We start from the raw sequence: 27,373 nt of genomic DNA on the forward strand, positions 1-27,373 counted from the left end.
TCAAGCCCGGCCAGGATGGGTCAGTGGTTATGCATCAACCCATGAACCAAGAGGTCACTGGTTGGTTTCCCAGTCAGGGCACATGCCCTGGTTGTGGGCTTTATCCCCAGTAGGGGGCAGGCAGGAGGCAGATAATCAATATTTCTCATCTATGTTTTTTTTTTTTTAATATATTTTATTGATTTTTTTTACAGAGAGGAACGGAGAGGGATAGAGAGTTAGAAACATCAGTGAGAGAGAGAAACATCGATCAGCTGCCTCCTGCACATCCCTGACTGGGGATGTGCCCACAACCAAGGACATTCCCTTGACTGGAATCAAACCTGGGACCCTTCAGTCTGCAGACCGACGCTCTATGCATTGAGCCAAACCAGTTAGGGCTCATCTATGTTTCTATCTCTCCCTCTCTCTTTCTAAAAAATAAAAATAAAATAAATCAATAAAAACACATTTAAAACAAAAGGAAGGTAAACAATGCAATAAAAAAAAATGGGCAAAGGACTTAAATAGACACTTTCGAAAGAGGACATACAGAAAGCCAAGAGACATATACAAACATGCTCAAAGTCACTAATCATCTGAGAGATGCAAATCAAAATGACAATGGAGTACTATCTCACACCTGTCAGAATGGCTATCATCAACACATCAACAAACGAAAAGTGCTGGAGAGGATGTGGAGAAAAAGGAACCCTTCTTCACTGCTGGTGTGAATGCAGACTGGTACAGCCACTGTGGAAAACAGTAGGGCGTTTCCTCAAAAAATTAAAAATGGAACTTCCATTTGACCCAGTGATCCCACTTCTAGGAATATATCCCAAGAAACTAGAAACACCAATCAGAAAGGATATATGTACCCCTATGTTCATAGCAGCACAATTCACCATAGCTAAGATTTGGAAACAGCCTAAGTGCCCATCAGCAGAGGAGTGGATTAGAAAACTGTGGTACATCTACACAATGGAATACTACACTGCTATAAAAAAAGAAGAAATTCTTACTATTTGCAACAGCATGGATGGAACTGGAGAGCATTATGCTAAGTGAAATAAGCCAGTCAGTGAAAAATAAATACCACATGATCTCACTCATTTGTGGAATATAATGAACAACATAAACTGATGAACAAAAATAGATACAGAGGCAAAGAAGCACTGAATAGACTGTCAAACTACAGTGAGAAGACAGGTGAGGGTTGGGGGAGGGGAGTAAGAGACCAACCAAAGGACTTGTATGCATGCATATAAGCATAACTAATGAACACAAGACACTTGGGGGGGATGAGGGCATGTGCTGGGGGGTAGAAGAGGGGGGAGGTCGATGGGGCTAAAAGGAGATATATGTACTACTATTTGTAATACTTTAAACAATAAAATAAAATTTTAAAAAATAAGATAAAATGTCAACTGATAAAAAAAAACACATTTAATTTTTTTTCTCAAAATAATGTTTAATGTTATTCCTGAATAAATCAGACTACTACTGTGAAATGAAAAGAATATCTTTTTTTGTGTGTTTTTTTTTTCCAATAGGAGGTACCTTGTAGCCATAAACTGGGAATTAGAACTTTCCAAATAAAAAATGGGTTTCAGGAGAAGATTATTACTGCTCACAAAACTGTTCACTCAGTTTTTATGAAGAAATAATTGAAAAGGATTTGAATATCCTTAGGGAAATTTCTGTAGGGTCTCTGTAAGTTTTAATGAATTGTGTTTAATCAATTCATTGATTATGCTGAGCAATCAAATTATGATACTTTGGAAGAGATATGAGTGTGTTCCTCTTTGTTTTCTTTGTTTTATGGTTGTAATCAGATTCACGACATGAAGTGTCATTAATCACGTATAATAATGATAGTCCCAATCATGATTTATGGAAATGACTAAAGCAATTCTGACATCTGACAATAGTTATAGTCATTGTAGTTTGTCCCTAGGAACATGTTATCTTGTTTCATTAACTTCAATATTTTGTGAGTTTTAATAATGTTCACCTAAGTACATACATATCTTCATATCACAAGACAATAATAATTTGAACTTGGGAAAATAAAATTATTATAAATAGTGTGTTTACTTTTCCTTCTGTAGATTCAGTAAAACAAAAAATCAGAAAATAGATGATCATGTTTCATTGGATGTAATGCATTCACAGCACATTTGAATGTATCAGTCTTAAGGAGTCTGAATTTGATCAGCTATGCTACTTCACAGAGATAAAAATATTGTCACAATGTAAGTCTAAAGGAATTCGCACAGGGAAAGAAAACAGATTGTGTACATGTATTAATATAGTAAAATTTAAAAAATTTAACCCTTGACTTATGTCAAAGAAAGGTTTTACAAGTAAAAATATAGTAATTATGTTATTTTATAGAAAAGTCAAATAGAAAAGTTTATCCTGAATATAAAATATTTGATGAAAGACTAAGATTTTGCAAGATTTACTCAGTGAATCAGGTATAAACTTTAACCTCTACAGAGTTTCTGAATGGAAATAAAATTTGTAGTGATATTACTAAAATGAAAATGAACTGATTATTTTACCTTACTTATAAAATGTAATGTTTCCTTTACCATAGTGATGGTAAGACTGCACACACCATCACAATGTTATAGGAAGAAAAAATTACATATAGGCAAGTGCACAGAAAAGCAAATAAGATGTCATGTAACCTACTAGAATTATATTCCAGAAGACTTATTTTTAAAAATCATTCAATCTATTTAAATAGTTTATTCTTGGACCATGTTTTGGGTTCCAGATTATACTTATTTTCCTTAATAATTACAAAGTCAGAAGAGGGAATCATTCATACAAACAGAACATTGTTCATAATGCTGCTTCTGTATGTCTCCAAAAGTGTTAGCAATTATCTTTTATACTGGACTTTAAATAAGTTCTTGAGCTCCTTTAAATTGTTATTTATATTAGCTACATAACAATAAAAATTATGAAATATTAATATAAGGAATATAAGTTATTAAACCAAAGTAAACCTTTATAGTAAGCACAAAAGCAGTTCTCTTCTGTGAATGCCACTAGCCAATCAGCAAGAGGGAGAAATATCCATGTAGGTTGGAAGATGGATTGCAGTCATTCCAAAGATCCAACAGAGAAGAAATATAATTTTGAAGTCAACACTCAGGGAACAATAAAGGTGCAAGTAACAGAAGCACAGTCTGTTCTCATGTACAATCAATAATAAAACAATGTGTACAAGAACTGAGTTTGTGAAAAAGAAATCTTCTCTTGCCAGTGGTTTTCAATTATTAATTGGACAGGTAAAGAGATTGATGAATAAGAAAGTTTTTACCTTTAACTTCATCCTGCAGACTCTGCCTTAGAAAGAACTGCTGGCATTTATTTTAGAAATATTGGACCATGACTTATTAAATCTGAAAATTTCCAGGTGAAATCGTGAAAATATCTCAGAAGACTCATTTTGGCTTTATTGTCTAGAACAAAAATATCTTACTATGCTTTGAATGGTGTTTAAAGAAAAGAACAGAGTGTAATGTCTACTGAACTTTATTTTGCTTTATTATTATTTTTTTAAATAATATATATTGTATTGATTTCAGAGAGGAAGGGAGAGGGAGGGAGAGAGAGAAACATCGATGATGAGAGAGAATCATTGACGAGCTACCTCCTGCATGCCCCCTACTGGGCATTTACCCTGACAGGAATCAAACTGTGACCTTCTGGTTCATAGGTTGATGGTTAATCACTGAGCCACACCAGCAGGGCTCAACTTTATTTTTTTAAAGACCAAATTCTCTTTTATAAAATGATGGCTCCTCATTGTTATTTAACTTAGTAGGTTAGGACATGAGTTAAAACTGCAGTTGGGATTCAGTTCTCAAGTCTAAAAAGTACTGCACACACACTTAAACACTAGAAACGAACAAAAAAACAGGTGACTTCCATGTGTTTCCCTTTGCAGACGTCTATTGCAGTGAATCATGAGGCCAGGGCACAAATAAGGAAAGCCTATTCCTCAAAGCAGATATAGTTAGGATTAGCATATTCAGAATATAGAAAATTACAGTTATTTACATTGATATCACTTCGGTGTGTTTTTATAGTTGACTACTTTGGAGTATATTTTGTTTGTTCCAGTTGTACATGTCTTTCATATTATCTAATAATTTTCATTATATAAATCCACTTTTGTTCACCACTTTTCTCATATTTATGTCATGCAACTATCCTCCATCCCTATTTCTCATCACCCCCCACTCTGCGGATGAGATAATTCGGAAAATTTCACCAGGTAAGAAGTGGCAGAGGAATGGTATTCCCTACTCACTCTGCTCCACACATGAAAGCCAATTGGCCATGTGGTTTGATATACTAAAACCACCTGAATATTGATCTGGCAAACTGGAGAGAAAATATAAACATCATGCTGTTATAAACTTTATTATACAATTAAATTTTAAAATCCATTCTTCCAAATTAGCAAAAGAGTGTGCCAATCTTCCTGAGATATATTTGAAAAGTTATCTAAATGGGAAATTTTGCATTAAAAAAGAAAAATATTTTCATAAGAATATTTACTTTCCTTTACTCCAGTGAGCCTGATATTTATTCCTAAACACCCCCAGCTGACTTCGTTTATGACCATTTTTCAGCCTAACTTCCTCCCTGACTGGTAGATGGCACTGTGCCCTCTAACAAGATGTTATGCTATTTTTTCTAGGACACATGTGCCAATCAAGTGCATCCATTATTTCTGGCAGTAATACCCATTAACACTAAAAACATCTTGAGTGCCCAAATAAAAATTATGAATTGTGGGAGAAAATATAACATTGTAGATGTAGGTGCCAAACACACAAGTCTATTTCTAGGTGGCCCATGGAAACTCAATAAGCATACAGGTATCCTACTGCTCAATAGTGCCTTTGGAATTTGAAGTGATTTCTGAAATAAATAATGACCTGATTTAACAAAGAGTAAGAGTAAGTTGTATGGCATCTGAATTAGACGTGAGCCCAATTATAAGAGTTACAACCAGAAGTAGTAGATGGATACATTCCAAAGCCACAGCCCTTTTCTACACACATCTAAATGTCCAGATGTGCAGTCCTGAGTGTGTGTGTGTGTGTGTGTGTGTGTGTGTGTGTGTGTGTGTGTGTTTATACACATATATCTTAGTTCCTAGGTTTTATGTCTATAACCCCAGTAAATGTCACATTGGGAATTTCACTCACAGTAAGCATTTTATCTACTCCAAGTCACTCCACCTAAAAGGAAAGAAATGAATTCATTCCAACAACTAATTAGAGTCAAAGTAATAATTTAATCCCAGTTATCTTTATCTCCTATTCTTGGTCTAGTGAACTCTAGATTGCATCATTAAGCTTTCCTCTCTTTACTTTCTCCCCTATGTTATATTAATATTATGCTTATGTTATAGCATGTACTCCAAATTATATATATATATATATATATATATATATATATATATATATATATACACATATACATACTGAGTGGCCGTAATTATTATGACCACCCCATCAGTACTTCGTTGGGCTACCTTTTGCCTTCAATTCTGAGGCGATTCTTCTTGGCATTGACTCCACGAGATGTTGAAAGGTGATGTGAGGAATCTGACAGCATGCCTGATGAATAGCACTGTCCAGTTCTGTGAGATTTGATGGTTGTGGAACCAGCTTCCTGATGGCTCTTTTAACTTCGTCCCACAAATGCTCAATTGGATTCAGATCTGGTGATTGTGGGGGCCACCTAAGCAGGTAAAGTCTCCCTCGTGTTCTTAAAACCACTCCTGCACAATACGAGCACCATGGCATGAGGCATTGTCTTGTTGAAAGAAATCATCTCCATTGGGATACGCCATCAACATGATAGGATGAACTTGATCAGCAAGGATGCTTAGGTATGTTGTGCTATTCATACGTTGTTCCCCATGAATTAAAGGGCCCAAATCATGCCAGGAAAACATGCCCCAAATCATAACACTGCCCCCACCAGCTTGAAGGGTTGTACTCATGCATGTGGGGTGCATGCTTTCATGCACCAAATTCTCACTCTGCCATCTGCATGATGCAACTGGAAACGTGATTCATTGGACCACATGACTTTTTTCCAATGCTTGACTGTCCAATCCTTGTTTTCCTGTGTGAATTGGAGACGTTTTATCTTGATAACTGCAGACAGCAAAGGTGTTCGAACAGGTGTTTGGCTTTCATATCCCATATGATGCAGTGTATGGCTACTGTGCCTACAGACGTCAGGTGGTCATCATAATCTGGCCACTCATGTTCAAAGGCTGTTAAATTGTGTTGTTTACCCATATCTTCAGGAAAAAAAACCCACTTCTACTGTCGTGGTAATCAACCTGCTTCCCTATGTATAATGGTCTGGCCCTCTAGCAACTTCAGTGTGAAATTATAGCTAACTTGCCTACAAACGTCAGGTGGTCATAATAATCTGGCCACTCAGTGTGTGTGTGTGTGTGTGTGTGTGTGTGTATATATATATATATATATATATATATATATATATATATTAAAAGGGTAATATGCTAATTAGACCAGAAGTCCTCCCTGATGTCCTTCCGTCCTCCCTGATGAAGCTGGGGCTGTGAGGGAAACCCGGGTCCCAGGTGCCTGCCGGCAGCCGGAGGGAAGGAAGCCCGGGTCCTGGGTGCCAGAGGGAAGCCAGTGCCAGCAGCCGGGGGAAGGAAGGCCTACTCTTGCATGAATTTCGTGCATCGGGCCTCTAGTATACTAATAAAAGAGAAAGATGCAAATTGACTATACCTATCTGATGCCCACCAGCCAATCAGGAGTGAGTATGTAAATTAACACATTGTATGCGGGAAACGTATTTATCCGTTTTATGTATTTATACGTTCTACCAGTGTAGTAGAGCGCGGGACACATATTAATACGTTTCTTATGGACTAGCGGTAGAATGCGGGTAACGTATAAATACGTAAACTAAAGTTATTGTAATATTACTGAACATTGCCATTTGCGCAAAAAATTAGCAAAAATGGCCCGCGCCACCTGTTAGCATGCAATAAAAACTACCCGCAAACAATGTGCTAACCCAACAAAGATGGTGGGTTGACTTGCATACATAGGCGCCGAGTGGCCGGGGGCAGGACGCAGGTGATCTGCACCGCCACAGCCACTCTGGGTCTCTGGGCAGCGTGGAAAGGCAGAAAGGTGGTTCCGGGCCTGAAATGAAGGCAGACAGGCAGCTCTGGCCAGAGCGAAGGTGGTGCCAGCAGCCAGGGGAAGGAAGGCCCATTCTTGCATGAATCTTCGTGCAGTGGGCCTCTAGTATGTGTGTGTGTGTGTGTGTGTGTGTGTGTGTGTGTGTGTGTGTGTATATATATGTATATATATATAATCAAATACTCCTAGCAATAAGGTGTACTTTGTACCTAATCAATAAGCATTTATTAACTGTTTATGTACTTCTATTTTCTAAATAATTAAACAGTGAACTTTCATATCTCCATTAAAATTGATATCCTTGTTGAAGCTAAACTCATTACTGGCGATATATACTAAGGCAAAAAGGTCTCCATGTGATTAGCTTGTATCAATGGACACCTGCGTTCTTATGACCCATGCATACCTCAATCTTAGCACTTATCACCCTCCACTCTTCATTTCTCTGATACCTACTTGGGAATGGTGGTTCTTTCAGGGCAGGGCTAAACACATTCATCATTGTACCCATTGCACCTACCAAAGAGTTAGGGCTCAATGAATGTTTGCTGAATGATGGATGAATAAATGCATGAGCTGGTGTATCTTCGTAGACTGCAAAAAAATGACCCCTAGCTAACTCTACTGATTGCCTTTTTCATGCTTGGTTTGTTTTCAAGATTTCTCATAGGAACTAAAGCATGTGAATAAGATCTTTCCATCAATAGTTCATTCATGACACAGCAGTTTTTGTACTTATGGGCATAAACTATTAAGGCCTCTCAGAGGAAATTATTTTAATTACAGAAATCAGAACAGCTTAATTGTAAATGCGCAATGCGAGCACTTTACAAAAGAGATTAGTTGCTTTTCCCTTCATTTCTTTCCTTTCTCTTTAATAATTATTATAATATACCATAAAAATATTTCCAATATTTCAACATTCTGGCTCATCTTTCTCTTCTATTTAACCACAGTTAAGGAAATCTACAGTGGTGATGCTTGAACACTGTGAAACCACACTTCTCTCCACTAATAATTTACTGGACTCAGTTATGATCATGTAGTCCATAAGTCTCTAGAAAGAAGAGTTCTAAGACAAAGAAAAAATAGGAGTGAAAGCATAGTTGCTGCAGTAACTTTGGAGATAATATAGATATTTATATTTAAATATAGATAAATGATATATAGATATTTTTGCAAGTCTGGATACAAATAAAGACTCATTACTCATTACTCTTCAACAGATCTCAAGCTACTACAATATCCAGGTCATAGCTAAGGAAATACATGGCTTCGCAGCCTATATTCAGTTACTAATTTTTAGTTGCCATCATGTCTTTCTGCATTGATGTCCAAACAAACATACAATGGAGCTACAGTTCTGTTGAGTATACTCACTTGCACTGAGTATTTAATGTATTATTTTTAGCAGGAGAGGTGGAATTTTAGAAGGACCTATATTACATCCTTATCTAAAACCATTACAAATTTAGGATGCTATTTACAATAAGGTTGGAGATGTTATACCACATATGAATACTAACTATCCCCACCATTCTAAGCATGATAACACTAAAAGAAGGAAATACATATATAACAGCAGCAATACTATTTATTCAATGGTTACCACACCCAGATTCCAGTACTGCTTGCTTTGAGGAATATTAAAGGTTGAAGTCATGCTCCTTCCATGGGTACTTAAGTTATAATCTTCAGGGTGAGGTGGCCCATCCTACAGGAAAATGTGGATACTTCAAAGCAAACAATATATAAAGAACTGCACAGGAACATGGTAAATGTACAGAGGTCCTGGAAAAGGTTGGGCATAACAATCCTACGTATTAGGCTGAACGGAGCTTCCTGAAGACACTAGAAGGGTCAAAGAGTTCGTTTTAGCAAGTTTTGAGGGAGGCAAGAAAGCTGATGTGCTGGGGAGACGAAAGAAGGGCAAAACAGGTAAAGAGAATGACAGAAAGTGTCAAAAAAAATTTTATGTTGGGGAAAAGCTTGAATAAATTTGCTCTAATAAAACTGGACATGGAGTTGGGACTAATGACACAAGGCAGCAAGGTGAGCGAGAGGTGGAAGACCAGCTAGGCTGCTGACTTCAGCCTTGTCAATCTCTTGTAGATGGGAACCTGTCATTTCAAGTTTGTTTCTATCTGGAAAGCAAAGCACTTTGGTAAACATTCCAAATTACTGGAGTAATTGGGAAGACATATACGGCTGGGTTTTATGAACAGGACTTACTCCAAATGGGATGTGATGAGGATGGTCTCAGGATGAAAGTACAGCCTAAAAGCACAGCCCACGCCTGAGGTGATCAGAGTTTTGATTTCAGCAGAAACTGAGGCAATGAAATAGGAGAAATATAGATGGAAGCAACACTGAGAGAAAAAGACCTAAATGAGGCCACAAAGTGATTGTGCTGCTTCACAGTATTAAGCTCATTTTTCAATAAATTAGTTGGCAGGGCCCCTGGACACCATGGACCAAATGCAACTGTCGATGTTGGAATGAAGACAAAATAAGAATTTGATAGACAGAAATGATCCACAAACTCTCTTTTCATAAACATACTCTGATTTACTTGTAATCTGTGGAAAGTAGAGAGAAAATGACACTGCGTAGCTAAAATTATGGGATGCTGACATTAAAACGCCTGCCCCTGAAATTGAGTCAAAGTGTGCTCAAAAAACTCCTAACCTAATAGTCTGGGCTCTCTTGAGGGAAATGATTTTAAATCACGCAATAAATTAGTTTATGTGCTATAAATTAATTTAATGAATATAATTATAAAGTAAGTGTAAAGTCAGCGCTTGAGCACTGTGGTATTATGACCCTGGGGGAAGCTGCCTGTATCCAGACACGACCGCTGCTCCTTATGCCGGGTTGATCTGATTCTCTACTTCACAAAGGGAAACCCACCCAATGACACATCAGTTTGCAGAGCAATGATGAAAGTTATCCATTCCATAATAGGAGTTATTCAATAGGATCCCTCTCATGATAAGCTCTTCTCTAACAGTGACAGGCATTTGGGGAAGATGAATTGCATCAACTTTGTCAACCCTAGTGCATCACTTTATGCACCCAAACCGTAGTTGACTAAATGTTCTAGTTTCTTTTAGGAACTATGTGCTAAAATCGTTTATGGTAAATCTAAGAGAACCGATTCTTCTGGGCTTTTACCTGAAAAGTGCTATCCTTACCAAAAAAAACCCAAAAAACAAAAAAAAACCTGTGGAAATGCCCTCAAAATCTGTCTGAACTCAAATTAGTCATGTGGTTTTGAGTCATTTGGTCCAGTGATTATGAGCATTAGGATCCATTTTTTAAAAATATATATTTTTATTGAAATATATATCTGGAAAGGAAGGGAGAGAGAAAGAGAGATAGAAACATCAATGATGAGAGAGAATCATTGATCAGCTGCCTCTTGTTTGCCCCATCCTGGGGATTGAGCCCGCAACCCTGGCTTGTGGCCTGACTGGGAATTCAACCATGACTTCCTGGTTCATGGGCTGATGCTCAACCACTCAACCGAGCCTGCTGGGCAGGATCCATTTTTTAGAGCCAACTATCTCCATGAGCCCCTGTTCCCCATCAATTGGTCAGGCATGCGCTTTGGCTACTCTGAATGCTGCATCCATAGATAGTTGCCAACACCTGCATTCATTAGTCTCATCCACCTTTCCAGGAAGGAGTGAAAATCATAGATCAATTCATCCATGGTGATTTACAATTTTCCTGATGCTTTTTACACTTAGGGATACCAGTAATATTAAGTGCAGGGCCTTTGAGGGACTGGAAAGAACAAATCTCCTAATAAAGTGTCTAATTATTTATGTCATAGTACCAGACAGGGTCCAGAACAACACAAAGACAAATCTGTCTCTATTTCCCTTATAACTGGAGAAACTATATAAATAATTACTCATAAGAGTTTAGACTTCCTGGTGTGAGTTCCTAAAATTCTATACCTTAAATAGGAAACTAATGCATTAAAATGACACATCTCTACGGTCTAAATGTTAGCCACTAGCCACTTGTAGCTCTTGAACATGTGAAATATGGCCAGTCCCAAATGAGATCTGCTAGAAGTGCAAAGTACACATAAACATTTGAGGAGTTGTTACACAAACAATTTAAATACCTCATTAACAATTTTTGTATTGATTAGATATTTACATGTAATGTTTTGGATATATTAAGTTTAGTAAAATTTATTGTTGAAATTAGTTTCACTTGTTTCTATTCATTTTAATGTGAGTAACATAAATTATAAAAAAAATTTAAATCACATATCGGTTGCCATCATATTGCTATTGGGTAATACTGTCCAATACTAGCTTGCTAAATTCGAAGACAAAAGCTTCAATTGTGACAGGCAGTGTGGATTTACAGTCCAGGCTCCTGTTCCTTACCTAATAAATCATATAAAAACAATACCTATCTCATGGGTATATTATAAGGATTAAATGACAGTGCATGCAAGTGCTTAGCATAGTGGCTGGCAAGTACTCCAAAACTGTTAGCTCCCATTCATGCTAGACAGGAAGAACATTTGATACTACTGATGGTGTGATAATGACATTGATTAGAAAAAGGCCTGTGCTTGGTGAGGTCCATTTCATCAGGAGAGAACTTCTAGCTGTGCACATTGTAAGGATGTTCTTAAGGACATTAAAGGGAAAGACACTTTCCTGATCACAAACTCAGGAATAGTAGAGTTGTTGTTTTTTTCTTGGCTATCAGTTTGCTTTTTGATTAAAGAAGAATATGTACTGCATAGTGATGGCTAATAGAAAGCTTAAAGGAGGGTTTGCAAATTCACTTGCTACGGAGATATTAACCATGTGTGAGGTACACTGGCTGCATTTGTTAAACAGGTACTATTTGCATATTAAATATTTAGAATATTTTAAATTTATTAAAGAATGATCATTATTATTTTTACCATTTTTTCTTGAAACATGGCCCTACTAATTTTTCACATTTCACCTTTAGAAAAGATTGGTACAGAGAACCACTTCTCCGCGATCTGATAAAGAGCCAATGATAGTGATAGAAGGTAAGCAATATCAATTTCAGAATCAGACCAACTCCAGGGGAACGGACATGCTTCAAACTGCAATCTAGATGTTCAAGTTAAAAGAAACCCAACCTAAACATTATTTAACACAAGTTCATTTTTGCCATGCAGAACACATGACCAGGTAGTCAGAGTGTGCAAGAATTTGTATAAATTCACATTTGTATGTTAATTCTTCCAATTTTAGAACACTATTTGAAAACTTTAAAAATGTCATGCCAAATAGAACATGCCTGTGGACCAGTTACCACTAAGATATACCAGTTTGTAATTTAGATTAAATCCAGATTTTGGGCCCCTGAGGAAGTATTGACCAGGGAGTTTTAATGAATGTTTTTCTATCAGCCTCATTTCCACCTCCACTTTAATTCATACAACTGTCTGGAGTATTTATAAATCAATCAAGAAATTTCAACAATTAAATGCATGATAAGGAAATCATAGAATTCCCAGGCCTGACATTCAGATGCAAGATGAGGTTAAGCTAAACACGCCCACATACACATAAACTACTAACGACAGCTGTTAGTATGTCCATAGGTTGACTATCTGTGAGAGATTCCCCAAATGTTTTAGCAGCAAACAAATATCTTAGGTTGTAAAATAAATATTTAAGAAATAAGAGTAATTTTTAAAAAAAGAAAAGCGATTGATGTAGGAAAACACAATTTTAAAGTGAAAACAAATAGAGTCCAATATTAAACATCTTACATGAGGTACTTATATGAGAGATAGAATAAGACTAGAGCCAATGTTTTGACATGTTATCTCTTGGAAATGGAAATTTAGGATTATTTTATTTTTATGTTTGTACTCTTTTGTATTTTCTTTTAAAATAAGATTTCTTTATTTTATTTCTTTTATTATTATTTATTTATTATTATTATTATGTTCCCATTGATTTTTAGAGAGTGGAAGAAAGAGGGAAAGACAGAGAGAAACATTAATGTGAGAGAAACACATAGATTGGTTGCCTCCTGCACTCGTCCTGACCAGGGCCCAGACCTGGGAGGAGCCTGCAACCAAAGTACTTGCCTTTGACCAGAATCGAACCCGGGGACCTTGGATCCACACGCAATGCTCTATGTACTGAGCCAAACCGGCTAGGGCCTCTTTTGCATTTTCAACATTCCTTTCTTTTTGTTGAGCTCGTATTGATTTATTGTCATAAAGAGATGAACATGCATAAAATGATTTTTCTGACCACCAAGAAAAATAAATATCCAGGTGATTTAAGCTATAGTGGCAATTCTTATTTGAGGTTTCTGGCTAAAGTAAGGGGGGAAATGTCCATTTGGCTTGAGTGATTCATAAGATCAACACATTTCCCCAATTCCCTTTGTCCCATAAATACAACACAAGTGATAAACTATTAATTGATCATGAGGGAGACCTGGAATAGCTAGAAATCAAAGGCTTTACAATTTATCATAATTGGTATGTCATACTGCCATTGGAAAAACAGCTTGCACTTGAAAATACACACACACACACACACACACACACACACACACACACACACACACACCCTCTGCACAAATAAAGTCTTTTCAATCTGGATTGTATCTGCCATCCTAGTCAAAATGTCAGGACACTTTTTTCTCCATTCCAAAATAGATATCTGTGATATCTTATGGAAAGAGTGTCATAAATATTTTACATAGTTATCTTCTGTCTGCAAATGCAGTCGGATATCACAAGGTTCGTCCTTTCAATAAAATGTGTTATTGCAAGCACGGTGGAATTTTCCTTGGCTCAGCCTCTCATCTGAGCAACAAAACCCTAGAAGAAAGGAATGAGGATCTCTTCAGAGTGCTTGGCTCTCTGCTAATTTTAAAATCACAGTAAAATATTTTATTTCTTACTAACTGATATCCATTTTCATTAAAAAACAGTGAAAAGAATTTTGCCTCAATTTTTTTAGGAATATTTCCTAAAAAAAAAAATTGTTTTTAGAAAGCCAGCAAATGAAGAAAGTTTAAACACCCATTTTTAATAAACAAATATATTTCTTTATGGAGAGACTCATATGTGCATCTACTATGAGAATAGTATGCAGAATAATGTTTCCAAAATGAATATACTTATGAAAGCTTAAATGTCCCATGAGTGAACTTTTTAATTGCCAAAATCCTATACAAAATGAACAGAAAAGTTCGCCTTGCTGGGTTCTTTGATACCATGAACTGATGAGAATAAAATTTCCATATAAAATCCTACTTAGTATTAAATAAGACAGGGCATCTTTGACATACAGCACATTCCTTCAAAGGTGAAAATAAATTTTTAAAAATCTGTTTATGCCAGCCATTAACTGTCAACTGATGTTAACTTGAAGTCTCTTTGATTTAGGCCACAGTTTTACTTACATCTGAATGTCAAAGTCACCATTATCCTATTACTGAAACTCTGAACTGTCCATTTTCATTCTTGGCTCTCCAATTTAGACACAAGAAAATGCAGAGTTTCTATATTCTGTCGTATAATGACTATTTTCTAAGCATGTGGGGTTGATCCATTGTGTTTGCACTGAATATCGCTCATCAAGATGAAGAGCTAAAATGCAGACATGTGAAGGGGAATAACCCTTGCTTGTAATCACAGAGATAACAATGAGAAAATCTATGGCCTGTAATAATATATCCCCTCCATCTTTCTTACAATCAAATATCTGTATGACCTAATACCTCATTTAAAAAAATACCAATATGTCCTACTCCCTCCATAAGTCCTGCTTCACCATGTCAGCACCACTAATGCAATATATCTGTCAAGCTTTATTAAAATTCTTTTTGATGTATATCTTGGCTCATAAACCTCTACAGTGCACTGATATTGCCTCAGGGAATGTCCTTGTAACACTGAATCTCTGAAGATGGGACAATAAAAGAGAAATCCTCCAAACTTGCAAGTTCAGTCTATGACATCACGCAGCCTGCAAGGTCTCCTGTCAGCACTCTGAACGTGCCTTTGCATGTGCAAGTCATTACAGCACGACTATTGTTCAAACCTTGTTTCACAGAACCTCCTGGTAGGAAAAGCATAAATGCATTCGGAGATAAGTACCCAAGAGCAGAGTCAGCGTTGACACTGGGATAAACTGCCAGGTCCGTTCTCCCTTATGGGGCCGCTTTAGAAGCAGATGCCTTGAGTTGGGGCACCAGAGTTTTACCCTTGGACCTTTGCTATTTGTGGCGTCCCTGAAAGGGCACATTTCACCAGTGGGTGCTCCTGATTAGGAACAAAGACACACATAGCACACATTTCCCCTGGCCCAAGTAGTTCATGTGCTTGTGGGGCACAGGAAAAGAGTAGGCATGCCAATGGAACTGGCTTTAGGAGAGCCCCTTATGGTTATAAACATAGAGAATGTACCCCCGGGGGGAAAGACTAGGGCAGGAGGGTACAAAAAAGGGTAGAGGAAAACTGCGTACAAGACAGAGAAAATCCAAGCACGCCAATAGAATGGAGTGAAATACGTTCATTATTTTCCTGTTACCATTGTTCTAGAATAGAGTACATCTCGTCTCAAACTATCTGTGTGAGGCTCAAATGATCTGGACAGGCTTTTGATGATCTTTTGATTTGCCCCAGAATTTCATGGCCTGCTACCTGATCATACAGAGCTTTACTCAGATGCAGCTCACACTGCCCAAGACTAAGTTCAACAACATCCCAGAAGGAATCCACTGATGGGGGGGCGGTCTTTGAGGGCAATTTAAATTTGCTCTCAAGATTTTTTTTAATTTTTCAATTTTTGTACTTGTGCAGAACTGTAACAGCTTGCTCATGTTTGGGCACTAGTCCATGGATCATGCTTTATCCAGCCGGTTCCAGAATATATGGGAAAAGTAATTAACTTCTCAACCAATCAAAAGCACTCCAATCAAACTGCTCTTGCTATAGTTAGTAAGATCCTAATGGTTACATCCAAAGGTTTATTTTATCTGCCCCTCCCACTGGATTATCTGCAACATTTGATGCTTTGATTATTCTATGTCTTGAAATTCTCTCTCTTTATACTTTCAGGATGATATGTTTTTTTGATTTCAGTCATTTGCTTTCTTTCTGTATCCTCTTCCTCTTTAAATATTAATACTCTGGTGTTCCTTCTGATCCTGTTCTCCTCTCTCTCTAGCTAAATGATGCCATCCTTTGCCAACAACCATTTATATGTTGGTGATTCTCAAACCACCAAGCAGGCAGACAACTGTTACTAAATGGGAACGAACTGCGCTGGGAACTGTGCTGGATGCTGGGCATACAACCCAAGAAGACAAACCTCATCTACGCCATGCTGGCTTCTTTGTTGCTCTTCAGATACACTTTCTACTCTGCTCCAGCTGCTCTCTCAGTTCTCATCACAGCTCATATGCAATTACAATAGTTTCCCGTCACTGCCCCTGACAGTCTCTCCCAATCCAGTTTATACTCCCATGGAACAACCATATTTTTTAAAACAGGAGAAGGCATGTATATCTAATTTACATCAAATTTATTTAATATACATTTTACATGACATGGAAGACTTTATAATGAAGTAAATACCCAAAGAAATAGTTAAGCCTCAAGTTTTTGTATTAGGTTTAATGGTTTGATAAAGAGAATGATTGTGACAGGATAAAGACTATGAGCTGAGGGCAGTAAATGAGGGAACTTAGCAACGCTGTTTGGATTTCTCTCTGAATCTCTCTGTTTGGAGACAAGGATGCTCCTTGAATTCAAGCTTTTATTAATATGAACAACAACCGTCAAGCTGAATACTTTTTCTTTAAAATTTCTTAATATTCTTTGTTATGTCAGTGGCAGGATTCAGAACACATGGTTCCTTGGCATAATGAATATTTTTAAAAATTTTTTTTAAAAAAATTATTTCAGAGAAGAGGGGAAAGGGAGAGGGAGATAGAGATAGAAACATCAATGATGAGAGAGAATTATTGATTAGCAGCTTCCTGCATGCCCTTTACTGCGGATCAAGCCTGCAACCAGGGCATGTGCCCTTGACCGGAATCGAACCAGGAGCCTTCAGTCTGCAGGTCGACCCTCTATCCACTGAGCTAAACTGGCTAGGGCAGCATAGTGAATATTTCACTATGGTTGAAAGCAAGTTGAAAGACCCTTATGTAAGAAGTACCTGCCCTATACCTGGACCATCCTTTTATAAGTAAGAGTCTTATCATATATTTGTCTTTTGAAAAATCTTGGCTATTACCTTCTTGCCTATGCAAAGTATTTTAAATTCCTTAACTTGAAATCTACGACCCACATAATATAATACAAATCTATTTCCTACCATCATCTCCAATAAACCATGATCTTTCATGATTTATGCTTTTGTACAAGCTGAGCCCCTGGCAAGAAGCCCTACATTTTTCCTCCCTCAGTAAGACCCTGTTCATTCTTTAATCTAATGAGGTATGATTACTACTCTAAGGCTCTTTTCCAATCTCCCCAGGTAAAGGAAAACATGTATTTCTTTTGATTTACACAGTATTTTATACACATTTTACTGCTCATTTGCATCACACTTAAACTTTTGTATAGACTGAGGATAGTGATTTCCTTGAGTAAAATGCTACTGTTATTTCTTGTTTCTTATAGAAAAATGCCCAGCACATAGTAGGTTCTCAGCACATATTTGTCCCTCAAAAGTACAGGAAGACTTATAACCACAGAAATATTTGTTTTCATTCTACAGGCAAATAGACATGAATAAAAGCATTAGTGGGAAAGTTCTTATTCAAGGATTCAGTTAAGGCCAGCATCCTTATCTCTTGCTATGCATTGCCTTGTACCTTATGCCTTAGGAATACCACCTGCTTGCAACTGTCCACACACATCATTGGATATCACACCTCTGTGCTTCTGCTCATTTGCTGCTGCCTCTCCCTGAAGCATCTTCAGCATGCTGGGAGATTTCACCATCTGCCTGAGGCCCGCATATCCTTCAATGTATGGATCAGACGTCTATACCATTGATGGCTTGTTGCACCCAAGATGAAGCCAAGCGCCTCTTGTTTCTGTTCCCAAAACAGTTATTGCACAATTCTCTCATTATATATTGCTATTATTTATTTCTACCTCCCTCTTTCAAGTTAGTACTTGTAAGTACTTTAACTTGCTTAGCCTTTGTATCTCAATAACTTAGTAACAATGTTTGGCATTAAAAACACACTGAACAAATGTTTATTCATGAGAACTGAGCCAAAACTTCAAAATAGGTCTACATCTCAGTTTTTAGGGGAGAGGAAGATTTTACCTGTTAGGTACAGTATAGTCAGAACTTTGGTTTCCAGACCTTTTCTAGCTATGTTGCATTTAGACACAGTTAAGAACACTCTTAACTTCTTTCAGTATGAACACAATTTCAAAATTGAATTCAGTAGAGAGAATGGTACTCATTTTAATGGAATTCCAGTAGAAATTATAATTTTAAAATAAAATAGCCCAAATTAAATATAGGTATTAGAAATAGGTACAAGGTACAAAAAAAAGAAAAGAAGAAAGAATACACAAATAGTTTTTAATATGTTGGAGTAAATACTTAGTTTTCCTCAAGTTTTAACCTCTTCTTATAACTCAAACATTTTTCAAATTTATACATCAAAAATATACATCAGTCAGAGAACATAAAATTATTAATAATTGTTTTAGTTGTTTTAATCAAAATAACCAAATTGTTTTAATCAAAATGGGACCTTTTATCTTAATTCTCTACACTTATCTGTAAAATCCCACATGCTATTTTGAGGGGAAATGTTCTTTTCTTCTTATGAACTAGCTTATATTCTTGTGATTTCCAGTGCTTATTATAGAACTTGGACCATAGAAAAACTTATACATTTTCAATGAGTTATATTAATAAACTACTTGGTTGTTATGATGCTTAGTGCTAATACTATCTTTTATTACTATCTTTATCATGAAATTATTTATTTATTGACTGCAAAGTACTTTCTAAATATAACCACCATCATAAAGCACCAAGCATATATTATTTATGCTGACTTAACATTTGTAAACATGGAAGCATTATTGATAATTTCAAAACACTACATTATGAAGTAACCTACACTGAATAATCATCTATTGCAAAAGAGAATACACTAATCACAGAAGAACTATGAAAAAGGTTTCATTCACCTGGGGCTTTTTTGTGGTCTTGGATGACTCCACAAAAATTAATTCCAATCAAAAGATCACCACTGAATAAACTGAACAAATAATTCAGGGGAGAGCTATGACAAGTAGTCTTTATATCCTAAATTCTTTCCCAAAAGCAAACAGCTAATTTAAATACCATTTCTCTTGTAAATTAGTCCATGGTAAATTCTTCAGAATGCTTTTCTATTGTGATAGAGAATGCTTTAAATAAATGCACTTCATAGCCTTCATTTTACAAAATTTTATACAATTTGATGATAATTTTTTTCAGCCTTATGGTCCATCAACCACATTTATTGAAAACTGGCTCTCTAGGCACACTGCAAATGCAAGGCTGTTTACTCAGGTGGATGGACCAGCTAAGAGGCTCTTCATTCAAACACAACAGTCAGTGAGGCAGACAGAGGCCAGTATCTATTGACAAAAATATTCTGTCTTACTAAGGATGAAAAGCCAAACTGGTTTTATTTTCACAGTAATGGCAAACAAGAAAGATTTTAGATAGACAGATAGAATGATGGAAATGGATACACAGAATGATAGAAGATTGATGATAGATGATACATAGATAGATAGATAGATAGATAGATAGATAGATAGATAGATAGATAGATGGATTAATAGATAAATAGATAGGTGACAGAGCATGACAGTATTTGACAATAGTTCAAGTTCTACAGATCCCAGGTCTACTACCAACCTAATTTGTCTGGAATGAATCTATGAAATGACTTGATGCAATTGCTATTGACACAATTTGCAGGTTTTACTCACAGAAGTCACTTTGATTAAAGCAGAAAAATATGAAAGTCATGTCTTCTTTGTTTAAATGGCATCAAGAATGACCAGTGAAGACACTAGAGTTATTTCCTCATTTGCCTTCATGAGGAATAATTGAAGCTTGGTCTAAATAGAAATCCTGTTAATATCTCCGTATGCAGCCTTCTTTATGTGTTCTTCAATGTCTGACAAGCCCTCATGGGGATTGCTGGCACCCATGTTTCTACTCACCAATGTACACACACACACACACACACACACACACACACACACACTAACTCACTCACACTTACGGGTGAGGGTGTGATTTAATAGTCTGGATCCTTTCTCTCATGCTACTATATTATAAAATTTTGTTTTTATCTTCCTTTTAGACTTTGCCTTCCATACCTACTTTATATCATTGAGCAGTGTGGAGCATAGAAAGTGAATGGTTAACACATCCATAAATAACAGTAAGTCTGACAAGCACCTGAGGCAGGCAGCTTGGGGATTTGATCATATCTGCACAGATGAAAAGAATCATAGATGAACATGGTAAAGTCTTACCTTGCTTTAATCTTTATCATTAAAAAATCCTTAAATACATACACACACATAAATACAGTATAGAGATTAAGAGACAGTATGCTATTGGTAACTTTGGAAACCCCTATATACTCCTCCTTTGTAATACTTCCAAACCTAATCCCCAGAGGTAACTACCATCTTATGTTTAACAGGTATTAGAGAGGTTGTGGAGAAAAGGGAACTCTCATTTACTGTTGATGTGAATGTAGACAGGTATAGCCACTATTAAAAATATTATGGAGGTTCCTCAAAAAATTAAAAACAGAGTTACCATATGACCCAATATAGAGCTACCATATTTCCTGGGTATCTACCCAAAATTTTCAAAAACATTTATTTGCAAAGATATATGCAACCCTATGCTCACTGCAACACTATTCATGGTGGTTAAGATATGGAGACAATCAAAGCGTCATTCAATAGATGATTGGGTAAAGATGTGGTATATATATAAATAATAAAATTGCAATATGCTAATTAGACCGAACGTCATTCCAGACATCCTTCCTGACTGATGATACTGGGGCCGGAGGGAAGCCAGCCTAGGTCCTGGGTGCCTGCAGGAGGCATGAGGGAAGCTAGCCCAGGACCTCGGGTGCCTGTGGGATGCCTGAGGGAAGCCAGTGCCAGCAGCCTGGGTACCGGGTGCCAGAGGGCAGCCGGTGCTGAAGGCCTACTCTTGCACGAATTTTTGTGCATCAGGCCTCCAGTCCTATATAATAAAAGCATAATATGCTAATTAGGCCAGGCGTCCTTCCGGATGACCTTCTGGAAGAAGCTGGGGCTGTGAGGGCTGAGGCAGAGGTGGCCACCGCCACGGCGAGTGGCTGAGCCATTTGCACGAATTTCATCATTGGGCCTCTAGTATATATAATATATGAATACTACTCAGCCATAAGAAAATATGCAATAGCAAAATAAATCAGTCAGCAAAAGCTAAGAACTATATGGTTTCACTATGTGGGATATAAAACTGAAACTCATACACACAGACAACAGTATGGTGGTTGCCAGAGGGAATGGGGTTGGGGAAATAGTAAAGGGTAAAGGGGGTCAAATATATGATGATGAAAGATGATTTGACTTTGGGTGGTGAGCACACAGTGCAAAATACAGATGATGTGTAGCAGAAATGTAATAGGCCTCCATGGTGTGAAGAGATCAGAGATCGTCCTTAGTGTAGATGGGGTGTTTATGATATCTCTACTCTTTTGCTTGTTGTAAACAATGTTGCTTTATAACCATTCTTCTCTATGTCTATCTGTGCACACGTGAAACAGTTTCCCCAGGTGCAGAATTGCAGTTTTAGGACTTGGACTTCTTCAATAATACAGGCATTTTGGAATTCTTATCCAAATTAAATACATAACTTGACAATTCCACCAGCATAGTATAAATGTTACTTATTCTCCTCATCTTGTCAACACAAGACATTCTCAAAAATAGTCATTCATGCAGAAAATGAATCCTTCTTAAATGACCACAGATATCTACTCTAGAATCATGTAATACTTCTAACAATCTAAGATCCAGTTACAGTTAATTAAAATTACTTGCTCCATTCTAAGCTTAACAAAAGACAATGTATATAGAAGATGACAAAAACAAGTTTAAAAAATCATTATGTTTATGCCTGCAAATTAGTCATCCATTTTTCTGATAAGAAAATTCCCTGTAATGATGTCTCAAAACATTTGTGTCAAACTGCTCTGCTGTATTTTGCCAAATAGAAAAATTTTCCAGGCAAAACAATTAATTAGAGGGTGTTAATGATCCCTTCAATATTTAAGAAGCCACTGAAAGAGAAGAGAGAAACTGAGGAAAAGAAAATATCCCTCAAACCAAGCTGCAGGAGATAAGCCCGTTTGTGGATCTCAATTTTGGAACTTGGCCTTGAATCCTTGAACTCTTCTGCAATCATTTCGCCAACTCTAAATCACTCATTGAACACACCACAGGGAGACTTCAGATTTATGAAGGGCTTAAACCTCAAACACCAACCTTGCTTCTCCTCTTTAGATATTTTTGCCTTGCAATATTTTATTCTTATTACCAGAAATAGTTTGGGTGCTGAAAATCACCAGCACCAGAATAGCCTACATAGATCTATCTGATTTAGTCTCTACAGACCATTTGGTAAGATTAGGTGAGAAAGTTCATCAGTAATATATTTAAACCCCTGAGTCATAAATTATTTTTTAAAAAACACACAACTGCTCAGTTTTTCTTAAACCAAGTGTATATATTCATATCTATCTATCTATCTATCTATCTATCTATCTATCTATCTATCTATCTATCTAATGGTGGTGCCCGGATGGCAGCATGGGATTTATGATCTGAGTAGATTAGTGCTAATAAAACTCCATCAAACAAGCCCATATCTGCATTGAACAGTGAGCATTCCATGGCTACATGACCACAAACTGTATTACAAACCCACAGCAGCTGCTCTGCAAATGAATGTTGGCTATGAGGAAATTAGGGGAAACAAGCTCTTGGTATTGAAGAGTACATCCCTCACCACATCTGGAAAGAAATTAAAGGTCACACTCTACTGGTGGTTGGTCCATGATGTCAACCTTCACCACAAAGAGTAGCATGTTACCTTCTGATAGGCAAAGATCTCAGGCTGAGAGTCAGGGAATGATGGATGAAGGGGAGGCGCCATCTCCAGCAACTGTTAATGCCATCCCCTGAGGAAGAGGAGTCAGCAGGACCCTTCTCTGTGGCTTTTTAGAAGCCTTTGTATAAAATATCCTCATCTCACTGGAACCTCTCCAGACCAAAATATAAGCACTTAAATGTTATTCACACTCAGGTAGAATCAACATAAACAATCAGGAATGTTGCATATACCAACTCATGCTTTGAATTTCTTACCTCATGTTTCTCAAAAGCTGGATGTATGTCTGTTTAATTGTTCAACAAAAGCAAGGACTTTAATTTGAAGCCTCTGTAATTAAACTTTAAAAAAACACACAAAATCTATCTGCTCTAGAACATATGAACTATATCTTTATTTTTTATACTTATCTATATTTTACAAACCTTCTCTGGTCATCATACTTTCTCTTGCTGTTACAACTGGCCAAATCCTTATCAGTCTACCCTTAGGGCTCTACTTCAGAACATTGTTGATTTTCAATAAAAAACATTGTTTTTATAATTAGAGTTATACATTATTAAATCTTTTGTGAGTATCCCCTTTAAAGCCTTCTTGTAACTAATCTTCTCAGAAGCTCAAATAAATGTTTTAGGAACTGACAATTAAAAAATGAATTGCTATGAATTTTACAAATAGCGTCCAGAGAAACACTTTTTAAGAGGATACATGAACTTTACGCCCAGATATAAATATTGAGGTGAGCAAAGCAGGAAAAAGAACATGGCAGAATAGTACCAACAGTTAAGAAAACTGTGTGGCTCTTGGGCACAACCCTGAAATAAGAAAGTTGAGTTGAGCAATAATCTTTGTACAAATATGACCTTCTTTGGGTGACATCATATCAGATTCCTGTTAAGTATTGTTTTTCCTTTGCCTCTGAAAGTGATCATCTTTCAGTGTGTTTGTTGGACTGACCTCAGAACTGGGCCAGTCCATCTCATAAGAGCAGTTGAATGTCAAGGAACAATTTAAACAAAGGCAGATATCCTCTGCACAGGAAATTGTTATAGCAAATAGTCAATGCTTAAGGACAGCCGTGGGGAAACACTCCTTGCATTAAGGGGTTAGAGACATCATCAAGGAAAGGCACAAAGGCGTGCTAGTGATTTATCTTCCTCCTAAGCCCAACACGATATGTGGCATTGAATTACAAAGCTAATGGGTAACAAAAGGAATGCTCTGCCAGAATCTATACTTTGTATTCATTAGGCCTCGATAATCCAGTTCTACAGGTGTCAGTGCTTGGTTCTTCCTTCATGATTAAGGAATTTGGCCAGTTTGACAAGGGCGATAAAGAAGAAGAAATGCCAGGTGCTGGCATTGTGAACAGCTTGTCTCCACTCGCAGGCCTCATGAAGACTGTCACCTTGGGACTTAGCAGGGGATTATAACCTCTGGATGGACTGCTTCATGAGTATTTATCATCCTTAAAACTCTGATCAGAAATGCCAAGTGGTCATGGTTACAAGACACCTGATTTTGCACCATCCCTGCTAAAAGCTCCTCTGCTGTACTGCTGATAAATATTGGCATTATGTTCCAAAGTGCATGGAACAACTTGAAATCCTGTCTTTTCTCACACTAAGCAAGAAAAAAAGCCAGACTTAAGCTTTGGCACTTAGCTTATTTCTCGAGGAGCAAGGACCACTGTTCGTGAGAGTTTTCACCTTGAATTTCTTGTAAACATTCGTTTTATAAAGAGAGTAAATGTGGAAGACCAATTAGAAAGATAAGAGATTTTCAATTACCTTGGAAACTCGGTTGGCGACTTCTCTGCCCACAGTCAGCCCCTGGACGAAAGTCCGAGCAGCAATGAAGGCGCGGGTGACCTGAATTTTCAGTTTGCGGGGTACATCTCCAAACGGCTTCAGCTGGTCTGTGTATTTGCTCACGCATTCCAGGTAGTCCTCGCTGAAGTGATACTGCGGGTTTATCAGCTGAAACATCCGTTCCAGGAGCCGAGCCCAGAAGTCATTGAGCATCTCCTCCAGGTTCACATTGCCCCCAGTGTAGTACCTCTTCAGCTCTGTGAACAGGTCCTGGAACACTTCTGAATTCTGCATGTACAGCATCCCATAGGTCCGTACAAACATATCATTGAGTGACTTTTCTGCATTTTCTAGGAGTTCTCGGAAAAATTCTGCAAATAAAAAGAGAAAATGGTTGAACATTAGAAATAGCTATAAATCCCAGGGCATCTACTTACTTCAATAAAATAATAAATAATAACTCTCTCTCTCTCTCTCTCTCTCTCTCTCTCTCTCTCTCTCTCTCTATATATATATATATATATATATATATATATATATATATATATATATATCCTAACTCTGATCAGAAATGCCAAGTGGTCATGGTTACAAGACACCTGATTTTGCACCATCCCTGCTAAAATATCCTCTGAGGATACTTTTTTCATTGTTTCCTTTTTCTTTCTAGAGGGAGTAGAAGAGTGGGAGGGTAAGAGGGTCGAGGGGAGGGGGAGAGAGAGTGAGAGAGATACATCGATTGGTTGCCTCCCACAGGCAACCAATACATCCCATTGATTGGATATACCCCTCAACCCAGGTATGTGCCCTTGATAGAAAATCAATTGAACCCACAATCCTCTGGTGCTCAGGGCAATGCCCTAACCACTTAGAAACACAGGCCAAGGCTGGTGACTATCTAAAATGAGATTTGCCCTACATCTATAATCTCAGTGTCAAAGAAAATAGAGGAACGTGTGATTTCTATTTGAAAGAACATCCATTATTATTAGGCGTTTACCATTTACTATACCTCCATAGTTGCACAATTCTTTTTTCATTTATTTTTAAATTTTAGAAAATCCTATAGTTTGACGTGAAGTCAAAACAAAATATGTTGCAATGTATCCTCATTAACATAATAGCAAATGCATACTGATAAAAACATTTGCACCAGCCTATTTACAAATCTGTTCTAACACTAGATTTAATTAAACTGCTTTTATTTGGAATAGTTCATAAATAGTACATTCAAATTACTGTAATAGTTTCGACTTTTTGTAATTGCAAGATATAGTAATTAATTATCAGTGTTCAGAGAGTAATAATGCAATTAGATTTACTTAATACCAAAGATAGAATGAACCTGATTGCCATAATGAATTGAAAAGTTATGAAATACTCTGCATTAGCATTATACATACAAACTATCATTTTAGGAAATTTGAAGGAAAGATATGCAATTGGACTTTCTGGTTAAGAGGTTCTAAATGAAAAAGACTATCCCAAGAAATACACCCTCCCTTCCTGCAACAGCACTTGGGTGTTAGAGGAAACATGAAGGATGCAAAAATAAGAATTAACACCACTGAATACTGCCAGCTTCACTGGCCCTCGGATTAGGTTCACTCAAGAAAGAGTACATGTGTATAGGGCACCTATATCGGTGTGCACAAATGAGTCCAGGCAGAGTAAGCTCAAGTTTTACCCCATCTGTAGAATGTGATTAGGGCGGCTAAGGAAAGATAATGCTTCTAAGTTCATAAACCCAAGTTGCCAACAAATGAGTGATTGTGCTTTACCTCTCATGGCTCCCTTTTATTGCATGAAGGTGTGTTCCCTCTCAGCTAATGCAGGGACAAATGAAGTCCTGGACACCTCAACAATTCTAAGTAAAAATAAAACAAAACAAAACAAAACAACCCCCACCCAAAATAAATAAATAAACAAACAACAACAAAAACACACACACAAAAACACCTAAAACCAACAAAATAACTCTTCTTTTTGGAACTCTCAGGGGCTTTTTCCTGAGAAAGACAAGGAAAAACTATAAATCTCTCCATGGATTCTATGGAAGCTAGAAATCATTTCTGCGTCATCAGAAGTTGCCTGAAGAACGTGATTTAGCTACTTCAATTCTCACTAA

General features: G+C 37.0%; 1 protein-coding gene across 1 annotated transcript in view; it reads right to left on the reverse strand.

Annotated features, from left to right (window-relative positions):
• GPC6 (glypican 6) overlaps positions 1-27,373 on the reverse strand; it is a 1,123,860-nt gene that overhangs the window by 540,833 nt on the left and 555,654 nt on the right. The window contains exon 3 of the mRNA XM_036297016.1: positions 25,225-25,616. Within this exon, the coding sequence (XP_036152909.1) occupies positions 25,225-25,616 (392 nt within the window). The remainder of the gene's footprint in view (positions 1-25,224; positions 25,617-27,373) is intronic.

Source organism: Myotis myotis, unplaced genomic scaffold, assembly GCF_014108235.1.
Source record: "Myotis myotis isolate mMyoMyo1 unplaced genomic scaffold, mMyoMyo1.p scaffold_m19_p_3, whole genome shotgun sequence".
In the NCBI taxonomy this organism is placed as follows: Eukaryota; Metazoa; Chordata; class Mammalia; order Chiroptera; family Vespertilionidae; genus Myotis; species Myotis myotis.